The sequence below is a fragment of the Acyrthosiphon pisum genome, chromosome X (assembly GCF_005508785.2).
Source record: "Acyrthosiphon pisum isolate AL4f chromosome X, pea_aphid_22Mar2018_4r6ur, whole genome shotgun sequence".
NCBI classification, from domain to species: domain Eukaryota; kingdom Metazoa; phylum Arthropoda; class Insecta; order Hemiptera; family Aphididae; genus Acyrthosiphon; species Acyrthosiphon pisum.
Genome location: NC_042493.1, coordinates 108,888,238 through 108,900,543, shown reverse-complemented (window position 1 = coordinate 108,900,543; position 12,306 = coordinate 108,888,238). Strand labels below are relative to the sequence as shown.

The window sequence follows — 12,306 nt, the reverse complement described above, 5'->3', positions numbered from 1 at the left end:
GAATGATGTGTACCCCGATAATGATACGTCTAATTGATTTGTATGGTGATATTGTTATCATCATGTCGTAGATGATTAAAAGATCCATGTCAGTCTCAAGATCGTTATATTCTTGTTTTGGGAGAACAAGGTATTAATAATAGCTTATGCTTTAGCTTAGATATTTTTAAAACAAATTGGTTGCAACGATTAAATGGCGTAAACGGTGCTTATTGTACAGCTTTGGAAAAATCAACAAACTGTTATCTAAATCTCAAAATCCCTGAAGTAAACAATTAAATTCAAAAGTTGTCAAAAAAAATCAGATAACTTTGCGAGGCGTGAGAGTTTTTCCTACTGTAAGGCGTATTTTTGAGCAAAATAACAGATCACGTGCAGGCCCGTTAAAAAAATTTTAAATGTTAAATAATAATACACATAAATATGTACTGAATGCTGTCTTTCTGCATGATATATTTAGTCAGCTAATAGATTATTGGGGCGATACAAAACTTAGAACGATGTAGATCTATTGGTAGATGCAATGTTAGAGAAACATATTGACGACTCAATGGTTGGTCCAACGATGGGGTGTATTATCAAAGAATAGATTGTGAGACCTAAAACTGCAGATAGATATTTTTACGACTTACTAGGTATATTATTAGTTATATTATTATATTTATATCACATTATAAACTGAAAGTATAACTGAACTATTTTTAAAGAATTAACTTAATTTTCATAACTTTTTTTAATTTAAGATCAACTGACTGAAATCTGAAAAATAACTCTTACCAGAATCATTTGCAATAACAGCTATAATGTCACAATGATGCAGAACAAAAATTTAACTACCTAATAAAAATAGTTGGATTTAACTAATAAATTGAAACGTTATAATACCGAATTAATTCCGACAATCTTCATTAGTCGTTGGTCAGATTTTGTCAAAGTACATCCAAAATCATCTCGTGTACAAATTATTGATATATACCTATAATATATATTTATAATTTATGTTGAAAAAAAAAATAATATAATTATGTTAAATAATCAATAAACATTAATGAACTAGGTATTAGTTGAAGCTTTTCGAATTATTTATAATATATAATGATTTTAATAAATATTTTTTTTACTAACAATATTTTTATATCAAATATTCAATAAATTATATTTTTAATTTTTGTAACTATATTTTTAAATGTTTAAAAATATACAATAAATATGATTATCACATTATTTTATTTAAAATAACTTTTGTATTTTAGGTCTGAAATTTATTAGAAAACAAATGAGAAATATTCTAATTTTGTTAAACACTATTATAAAATATGACTTAATAAAAGTACAAGAGTATTCTACAAGGTTCTTAATTCAAATAGTCTTCAGTATTTACATTTTAATTGCAAGAGAATTGTACATATTTCTTTTATTTCATATGGCACACATACACATATACTAGTATATTGACAAAAATATAATAGTTATTTTCATTATAATGTTAATCGATAAATTTCTTTTTTGCAGCCATACATTTATAAATAATATTAGAAATTATTTGAATAATGATATTATAATTTAAATATAATTTTTACTTGAATGATTAAAAGTTAATTACACAAAAATATTGTTTATTATTATTAAACTAAAAATATTTTAGAACTAGCTATGTATTTAAGATTAACATGTTAATGATTTTTTTGTTCATCTAAAATAATGAAGTTTTAAACAATTTTAAATTCCCTATTTATTATAATAATTTAATTTAAATTTACTTTCAACAGGACTAAAAAATCAGATGCATACATTTACATACTATTTGTAGCATTTGTACAGTTTACATTATTTATTATAATATTTTAATACATTTTTTTTAAATTTCATTTCAAAACAGAGGTAAGAAAGAACCATTTGCATAAAAATAATATAGTTTAAATTTATATTGCCTTTGTTTGTATATTTTTCATTATTTGTATTATGAGATCCTAAAAAATATTTTCCGGTATGCCCACGATATATAAAAAGTAATTATCGCGAAAAGAATCCACTTCAGAAAATTTTTTAGTGGTCGTGGTAATTGTAGTTGTAGTGGGACGTCCGGTGGTATTGTTGATGATGATTGATGTCTTTCTTCCTAATAAATAGATGAACAAAGACCCGTCGGGCAAATATCGATATCCCTCGGGGATGTTGGGTCTGGTTTGATCGCGTGCTAAAAGATCCGATAGCCCATTGCACTGGCTCACATTAAATTCATCTCCTATTATCGGCTTGCTAATCACCATATGAATTGATTTAACCGTATTATAGTCTTGGTCATCCACAGCATATAACTGTCGGCAGAACGGAAAAAGACAGTGATAGAGAAAAAGAAAATTAAACAACCATAACTAATAAATATATAATATATAAATAGTACACTGAAATCCACCTACAATCTCTATTTACGTCGACGACGTTCTGTTTTAGACCGGCAGAGTTCACAGTAAGATTAAAGTTAATATGATATTAATGAGTGATATTAGTGTAAATACAACTATATGATGGATAATAATAAGTTTTACCGCTAGTAACAATAGTAATTTGAATGATATATTTTTTGTTTAATATTTATATTTTAAAAGTCACGAGGATAGTTGTTGATTGGCGATGGTCGTATATTAGATATTATATTTAACATAATAAATTATATTTATTCGTAAAAAAGGTATATCATAATATTAATAAATTATATTTGAATCATCAAATCGTATAATGGTATTTATTTATTTATTTATATATTTATTTTAGATTTAACGGATGCAGGCCCAATTACATATAATGATAAAAACAATCGTTGGTTAGAATAGTTAGAAAACAGTAAAACAATATACAAGAATTAATATGGCTAAGAATGGGTTTACAATGACTTTTAAATGAGTTAAAGTTTGGTGAAAATAACAGATCAATTTTTAATTCATTAATAGTTTTCATAATTCTGTTATGGGGGGTGTTACTTTCATAGTAATATTATTGCTAAGATAAAAAGTATTTATAGAACGGGTGTTTCGATCAGGAATATTAAAAGAGAAACTACTCAAAAAAAAACACGACAATCAATATTAACTTTGAGAAGTTTGTATGAGAAATATAAATCTAATAGTAAACAACGCTGCTCACGTTTGAAGTGAGGTGTACGAAGAATGTGCAGGGTCTCTAGGTATGAAACATTTAAAAGTTAGGAAACCTAAACATTTTTGTTGGATATTCTCAATACTATAAATATTAACAGATGTGTATGGAGACAAAATAATCGAGCCATCTTCACAGATGGAACGTTCCAAACAACTGTGTATGAGCTTAAAAACTAATGTGTCATTGATCTCTGCACTATTTCAACGAATAAAGCCAAGGATATTATTATTTGGTCTGTTCGAAATGTCTTTGATATGACATTCGAATTTCAGTTTAAGATCGAAAAGTACAAGGTCCAAGGCTCAAGGTATTTAATAAGTCCCATAGTATGATGTAGCGTTACACAATTTAGGTTATAATCAAAAATTGAGAGAACTCAAGCTTTTTCATTTGGTGAAAGTATATTTATACAACACGAATGACTCAATAATTTTACTGGGTTTAAGAAAATCATAAGTTAAGCTACTTTGTGGAGGGTGTGTCATATAATAGTTATTGTTTATAATATTTACGAGTTATTATTATTATTATACTTATTATTTATTTATTTTTTATTTATTATTATATATCGGGCACAAGGGCCAAAAGTGCAATATTACATTTTACATACATTTAAATAATCTGATATATTATTATTCTTTTGTAATTATTACAATATCCTATTCTTTGAGACTAAATTTTTTTATATAATGATCTAATTACACCAATAATAAGTATCTACTATATCACCAACCAACCGCGTAAAAACGAAAAACCTATAATATAGGTACCTATGTCGTATGTATATAAGAATGATCTCCAATCACCTGTGTCTCCTTCTCAACCCCAGGCACTGGATGAATAATCAAATTGGTTTTACGAGTTCGTCTACTACAATAATATAGAATATAAAATAACACGTTGGTAAACATAGTATACTTACGGCACATCTATGGGATCGCGTTGCGGTATGACTTTTAATTGGCTTCACAACTGTATGATCCACTAGCGATATATATTGCCAACCTATTTCAAATTTGTCTTCGTTGATCGGCCTGTCATGTTTTGAAAAACACTCAAACACGAAGTGGTCCATATCTGATAGAGGTATAGAGCACAACAGAACAAAATATACAAGAGTTTGAATATTAGGAGTATTTTTAGAATATTTAGTGCTATCTAATTTGTGTGAGCAGTGAGCGTATACATCCGTGATTTTGTACAATGGTTATGAGTTATAATACCTAAATTTATACTACACTCTCTAATATATAATAGTATGTTAATGCTAATAATGCTATCAATCAAATATATTATAGATTATAGAATAACGATAACTAATAATAGTTGATTTGATTTTGATTTTCAAATTGAGCCGGGTAATTCAAAGTTTTAAAGAGCTGTATAGCCCTGGAGCTAAAGCCCCCCCCCATCCCCCACCAACGTGGTCATGTAAAAACACAAACGGTATATATACAATAATATCAATATTAAATATATGAAGTATATTATTCCATCTATGGTGCCTAATATGGGTGTTAAATATTAATAGAAGTAAACTACCACAACATACATGATAGTCAATACAACAAGCAGTGACGATGTGACATTAAAAGGTAATGTTCGTTTATAGAGTGTTCCAGTGTATACAAGTAAATAGTAATACTTTTACTTCTTTATTATTATAATGTACGATATATTATGCTCATAGTTTTAGCGAGAGAGAGCTTTACTGTAACAACTGTTGGAACGCACCTAACCCTTCCCCTACTGTGCTGTAATAATAATAATTCGTTATACGTAAATGTTATTGCAATTTCCGTGTACAGGTGTTTTCTGGGGACGCTCCAACCACAAATGGAACACTGGAGCATAGGTTAGTAGTTTGTCCATATAAGCACATCCGTACATTAGCGTCGTAGTTTGTAAAGTCTGTACCCAAATTTTGAGATTCCAAATGGAGGACATACACGCCTACTGACTCTATCCAGAATGGGCCGTGTTCGGGATTTAGAAGCATCTAAATTCATGTAAATAAGCGATCATAATACATTAAAACGATTAAAAAAAAACACAATCAGAAAAATGGCTACTTCCTCCCTTCAAACTCCCAACAAAATTTTTTTTCTCAAAAAGTTTCATATTTTTCTTGTTTTATTATAAAAAAATTGCGTAAGGAATGAACGTAAATAATCTAGAGCTTGAAACCGATTTCAGAAACCAGCACAAACCGTTAAAAAACTGAAACTGAAAATAAAAACGAAACAGGAATACATTTTAAACCGGTATTAAATTCAATACCGAAACCGATAACAAATGAAAACCGGTAAATAAAATTGGAACCAAAACCGAAATTTTTTATTATAATAATAATTACGATTAGCACTGTAGCAGTATATGATTATCATTTTTGAATTGTCAACACCGAACTAAGATCTTTTGAATTCAAATTTCCATTTTAAATGTCCATATAAATTATATAGATAATTAACAATACGTAGAACAATAGTTCTACGTTAGTAATTCCATACACCAATCCGTCATTTAAATTATTATAAATATTATGTGTATTTATTCTTTTTGTTTCTTGTTCTGTAGGTAATCAATTATTTTTTGAAATTTATAATATTATAATACATGTTACTACCGTTGTTTTATTGTTGTTCTGGGGCCAACGCCCTTTATTATTGTTGTTAGTCTTTTTACGAAAAATACTTATTATTATTATTATTATTATTATTATTAGTATTCAGTAAAGCGTATTGAGCGCATAGTTTTGTAAATTATTATTACTATTTAATTATTACGCCTATTCATCGCGAGGGCAAATAAAGAAATCTCTGATCCGCATAGGCTGTTTTTTTTTTGGGGGGGGGGGCTTGAGCCCCCTCCCGAATGTCACAAACCACACTAGATGTCAAGATAAATTGTGTATTTTAATATACCTATATAAACTTGGTGCATCTGCTATAATAAAGTAGGAGTACTGATCAGCCATTAGTTAGTAGGTTGAAGCGTTTAAAAATGTATGCTTACGCTAATGGATGAGACGAAAATGTTAAGCCCCCTCCCTCGGATGTGACCAAATATCCGCCTATGCTGATCCAGTACCCAGTCTTGTAAGTTATTGCCATCTTATATCACCTAATTTCATCCGATCAAGTTAGCCAGCGTTACCGATTACTGTGGGTCGCTGTCCTCGAGTTCACGTCACACGCACGAGAGTGTCAACACGTAAGTCTGCCAGCAACGGGTACTTTGTGTGGGAGGTCGACTAGGACATCGAGACCAACGTCACTCAAGACGTCAACTCAAGACGCCATGCCAGCTGTATAATACATGCATTTATACCTGGTGAATTAAGTTAATCAGTAAGCTAGGTACCCAACTATTATAATTGTATCCTGTGGTCATTGCACCAAACCGGATCGACCACAGCCCCCTCCCCCATAGCTCACATATCTAACTTGCATTGTCTTGAGTCCCGTGTACTTCACTTCCTATCATCGCTATAGTGTCGCCGTCGCGTGAGAAGGCGTGTATTATCAGTAGGTCAGGCGTGTGTATGTAGTGGCCTATTACCCCAATTAGTAGGCACTATCGATAAAGTTAAAATTTGGTAATTCTTTCTCGGTTGTTACCGAGTGGTCCTTCGGTCTTCTCCCCTAACCTACATGGGCAACGGCCGTAATTAAGCACATATCTTTACTCTATAATATATATTATATATCCGAAATTAATATTTGAAAAAATTGATACTATTTTGTACTACACAGAATTTCAAATTTATCCATGGATTACAACATTTTTTCTATGTTAGAATCATTGAAATCATTCTTGTTTGAATTTTAAAAACAAGACTGATAGCCGATAGGTCATTTTTTTTTTTTCATGGGCACTTGCAGAAACTATACTGAATAGTGAATACTTGGAATATTTCTGTAATTCTGTATTATGTCGTATATTGATTGTACCAAAGTAGGTAGGCACCTTCTCATTTCGTGTCTAATATAAAATTTCAAATTGGATTTTATTAGATTAGAAATACAAATTTAGATTTATTACAAGACCTTTAAGTTTATAAAATTGTATAAGAATAAAGTAACTCTGTTTGAAATTAAAATAAAATACCTATATGGGGCCCTGCAAAATTTTGCACCGGGCTGGGCCGAAATTCATCGGGCAATATTACCCATACATTAAAATCGAAATCTGCTATCGGGCGGCAGTAAAGTGGTGGTGTGTGCATGAGTAGTATATGTGGTACTTCAGCAGAGTGTAATTAAAATGAATTTTTTATGAAAAATATATTAACAAATTGAAGTGTATTAAAAATTAAAAAATTCTTAGAATACCTTAGATGAATTCCTTGAAATGTATGAATCATTATCAGTTTTTTAATAGAATTTTTCTATTAAAAATAAAATAAAAAAAACATATTCAGTTGCAAAATGTTTTAAAAATAAATTGAATGCAATATTCCTTTACAATGTTATTTATCTACAAATTGTCTTAAATTTTAAAAGTTCTATAATTATTAGAAACAAAAATATAGATTTAAGTTCTGTGACTGTTGAGATGATGATTCCTCTTGAATTGTTTGAAAGTGTTTGAGCAGCAGAAAATATGCCATAGATTTTGCGATTTGATCTTAATATCTCAGAAGTCAGGATTTCTGGAAATATTTTTTGAATGTCCATGGGAATGTGTAATTAAAGGTTTTTAGAATATAGTACATCCACTGAAAATTTAAAATATACCTATAATACCTAACACATAAAAAACACACACCATTATAAAATCAATAGATTTATAGATCCATTTAGAATCTAAAAGTCACCTATACATAAACATAAGTACACACAAAAAAGTTTCTGTTACTTTATAGACAGCTATAAGCAGTCAAGAAAAGTTTTTGAGATACTAGTTTATTTATTCATTTTGATGGGTACGCATTCAATTTCAAGGTTTTTATCCTTGTTATAATACAAATAATATAGTCTACAAGGATTGATGATTAATAATTATACTTATACACAAGGCTGGACATTAATAAGTTTAAAAGTTAATGTTAAGTTAGTTATTAATTGTAATTTACTTATTTAATTAACTATCCAGAAGAATTAAATTTCTTCATAGTACTAATTACATTTCACTGAATTTTTGTTGTTGCTAACACACAGCATCAACAATTATTATGTTAATATAATATTATTTGCACGGCATAATAATTTAAGGTGAGGTCGTCAAACAGTCAATCTAAGGAAACATTGGTCGATTGTGTTAAAAATTAAATATTGATTTTTAATTCTTAACTATTGATCACTTGTATAATCTTAAAGTTTAAGACTTAAACACTCCTTTATGGATTATTTACAAAGTAAAGTATTTATTGGCGAAGAAAGACATACAATTTTCTGATGGAGAAGTAATGAAAGAAGAGTGTTATTAATCCTTTTCAACTGAGAGATGTAACTTTATTTATCCGTATAACCTTTGAACTTTATTGTTGGTCAACTATTTGATTAATAAACAATTGTGGATAAACTATATTCAGAATTTTCAATTTATTGCAGGTTCTTAGCGGAACGATGACTGTTTTGGTGTTACAATTCCTATACATAATATAATATTAAACACTAAATGTTGTGTGCTATCAAATGTATATAATTACCATTTACCACACAATATATTAAATCTATTTAATCTATTCTGCGATATTACTCTGTAAATAAACATAATATCCACTAAAACGTTAATTAAAAATATGTAGCTGGTTTAGTTGGAAGCATATTTAGAGATAATATTTGTTAAATTAAACTTTATTTGAATATTAAGTCTAAAATAAAAATTATGTTTACAATACTTAACAATTACTGTTTTACCTATCATAAAATATAAATTAATACAAATATATTATTTTAATTTAAGTATAACAACTATCAATGAGACTATGTAAGCTATTTATCATTAAAATATACTGATCTATCAATGACTACAGCTTCATTAATAGTGTCAATATTTGTTGACGAAAATGTTTCAATGGACCAGGCATCAGTGTCTAGGTCGTATATTTCTACAGATGTCAAACAAAGACTCGCACAATGATTGTCAAATCCTCCAAAAACATATAACAGCCCATTTCATGTGACAACTCCTATAATGAAAATGCAATTAAAATTGAATACATTATATTTTGAAAGATTTGGACTATAAAATAAATATACTCACTTGATAATTCGGCATAGATGCATATTTGATATGGAATACCAAACTCCAGTGGTTGGTTAAAATAAATAAAATATAATAATAATGTAAAATTAAAAATATTTATATGTATAACTAACAGCATATATACAATCACTTAAAATGCCAACTCCAAAACATCTTCGATCACCTAACATATCAACTACTGGTACCCAACAGGCTGACTAAGAAGATAAATTAAACATATCAATTCTATCGGAAAAAGAAAACACTAAATGTTTTTTGGTTAAGGCTAGATCACTAGATGTATTGCTCTTAGTCATTTCTCATTTATTCCGCAACAGGTTGGTTTCTGGATCGTAAATGGATATATACAACTTTTTTGATAGTGGTGATGTACTCGAGATCAGAATAACCTGAAAATATTAGAATAAATAGAATATTGTAAAGGTAAATTAATGAAAACTAATTAATACTTTATTTTTCAAATGTCTATGTTAGGTTAGGTTATTTTTTGTGGAATAAAAATTTGAAGTTGCTTAGAATGTGCATGGAAATGTAAAGCTTCAATTAAAGACTCTGTGCCTAAAATATATATATTATTATATTTTAATATATGATATTAAATTTGCAATAAAGGTGTTTTTATGAAAATGCTTACATTTAGAACTATTTTTAAGAAGTCGTTCATTAACCAAATTTTTTGAAATATATTGCATTGAAACTAAAGGTAATCGAACATGTTCCATTAATTTAGGCAAACAATCATATCTAGAATCTAATTCATGTTTCACCCAATGAATAATACATTCATATACCTACTACCTACAACAAATAAATACAATTAAATTAAAATAATATAAAAAGTAATGACAATAGATCATTGGCGTATCAAACTTATTTAGCCTAGTCATTGCAAATATTTATTTGTTATAACACTCTCGAAAACATTGTATGGCTTCGCTCCAAGTTTGAAGTACTAAAGTTTGAACTTATAAACCACAAAATACAAATTAACCTACCATTCGTATTACCAATAGTAAAATATATTACTATAATACTATAGTAGCAGTATAAATATTCATAAAATGTTAACTCTTTAGTTCTACACTAGTACTATTCTTATGGCACTCACGTCGTACTTTTGCGCCTTCTTAAAACTTAAAAAAAATTTCATCACATCAATTCAATAGACAAGAATAACAATAGTCAGGTACCAAACAATAATTGTCATGTATGGTGTGCTAATATAATTAGGGTATGAGACAGTAGAACAAAATATTAATTGACAGTGCTGATCCTCATTAAAACTTTTGTCGTCATTGGTACTATACAATACATATATATATATAAAACCAATTTAGCAAACCCAACTCTGAACTTAGTTCAACAATTAACAAATTAAAACATTGTTATTTTGTTCTTGACATTTTGTTGTTATACAAGTATTTTGAAATGTAAATTTTATTTGGTATGGTTAATATCAGAAATAGCATACAAATATTATAATATACCATAATATGACTGAATAAACTTATTTTATATTATATTAAGTACAATGATAATGAAAATATTTTATTTTTAAAAATTTAATTAAAATCGTTGTAAATATTTTTTTTAAAAGTTAGAATTATTTCCATAAAACTTATTATACAAACAAGAACAGTTGTTAGCCATAAAAAGTATGAAAATATGTTAATAACTAACAATTATTTTATGATTTGGTAAGAAAAAGTTTATTTGTATGTTCAAAATATAAACAGTATACATTTATAACTGTAGAAAATAGCAGACAATAATATCTACGAATATAGAATAATATATTCGCTAACTGATATCTTCCTCTGGCTCACGCACAATATGGACAAAATGCATTTACTCAAAATCATTTTTCTTATATTATGTTAAAGAGATCACTTGTAAATTTAAATGATATCTAAATTGTTTTTAGACAATATTTAGACAAATTGATATGTCATACCCTCAAAAATATTTATATTATGCTATATCGGTTTTGTGATTTTAATCTAAGATTACTCAAAAACATAAGAAAATGTTTCTGTACATACAGGCTTTGTCAATAAGTTGCGCGTGGGCTAGAGGAAGAAGACAGATAGTGTGTTGACATATTAAAAAAAAAAAAAAACAATGTATACCAATATTTGTAAATGTATAAATAATTTAATTCCAACGGAAATAAATGAACAATAGCTAAGTATTTGACTTTAATTTTTTTTAATTTATCTGTTTATCTACCATAAAATAAAATAAAAAAAGAATTTGTGTCAATTGATGAATATTGATTACACGCAGACAGAATTTAGTGCCGTTATACTACTCAGATGTATCATCTTCATCAGAATCGTTTAGTTCAAGTTGAATGAAGAATGAATTTAAAACAGTCATATTTTTTGTTTCTAAGTCTTCATCGAATCCAGCATTGAATTTGTCATCTTTTTTCCATGTTTGAAAAGATTCTTTACTTATAACACTATCCTGATAGAGATGATGGAACAGTCTTAATACCATTTCTTATGGAAAAACAGAGATATTAATAACAAATCTAAAAATTAAACAGTTGGTAACTTACTTTCAGGATATTCAAGTGCAGCAGACATAATTTGAAATCCGTACAGACATTGCACTTCCCTTGCAATAATTTCAGAAACTGGAAGTGCTTCAGACTGAATATAATGGGTTAACAATTTCACATGACAATGAACCAAGAAATCCTCATTTGGATGTATTGAATCTATAAGTTAAAAATTAATATTTAATAATCAAGTAACTATTTTAGTATAATCGCAGAAGAAATAACTTACTTATACGGTCAATGAAAATAGCTATAGTTAATGCTCGCATAAACTGAGGGCATTTTATTACTTCTGCACTGATATTAGTCTAAATTTAAAAAATAAAGTTATTTTATAAGAATGTTTATTATCAACATATAAAATACAA

At 28.1% G+C, this 12,306-nt stretch overlaps 1 protein-coding gene across 1 annotated transcript in view; it reads right to left on the bottom strand.

The window, feature by feature from the left end:
* Positions 1-11,065: 11,065 nt before the first annotated feature.
* LOC100575701 overlaps positions 11,066-12,306 on the bottom strand; it is a 9,410-nt gene continuing 8,169 nt past the window's right edge. Inside the window, exons 2-4 of the mRNA XM_003245803.2 lie at positions 12,168-12,246; positions 11,936-12,097; positions 11,066-11,876 (exon numbers count right to left, since the gene is read on the bottom strand). Coding sequence (XP_003245851.1) covers positions 11,680-11,876; positions 11,936-12,097; positions 12,168-12,246 — 438 coding nt within the window. The 3' untranslated portion in view covers positions 11,066-11,679. The remainder of the gene's footprint in view (positions 11,877-11,935; positions 12,098-12,167; positions 12,247-12,306) is intronic.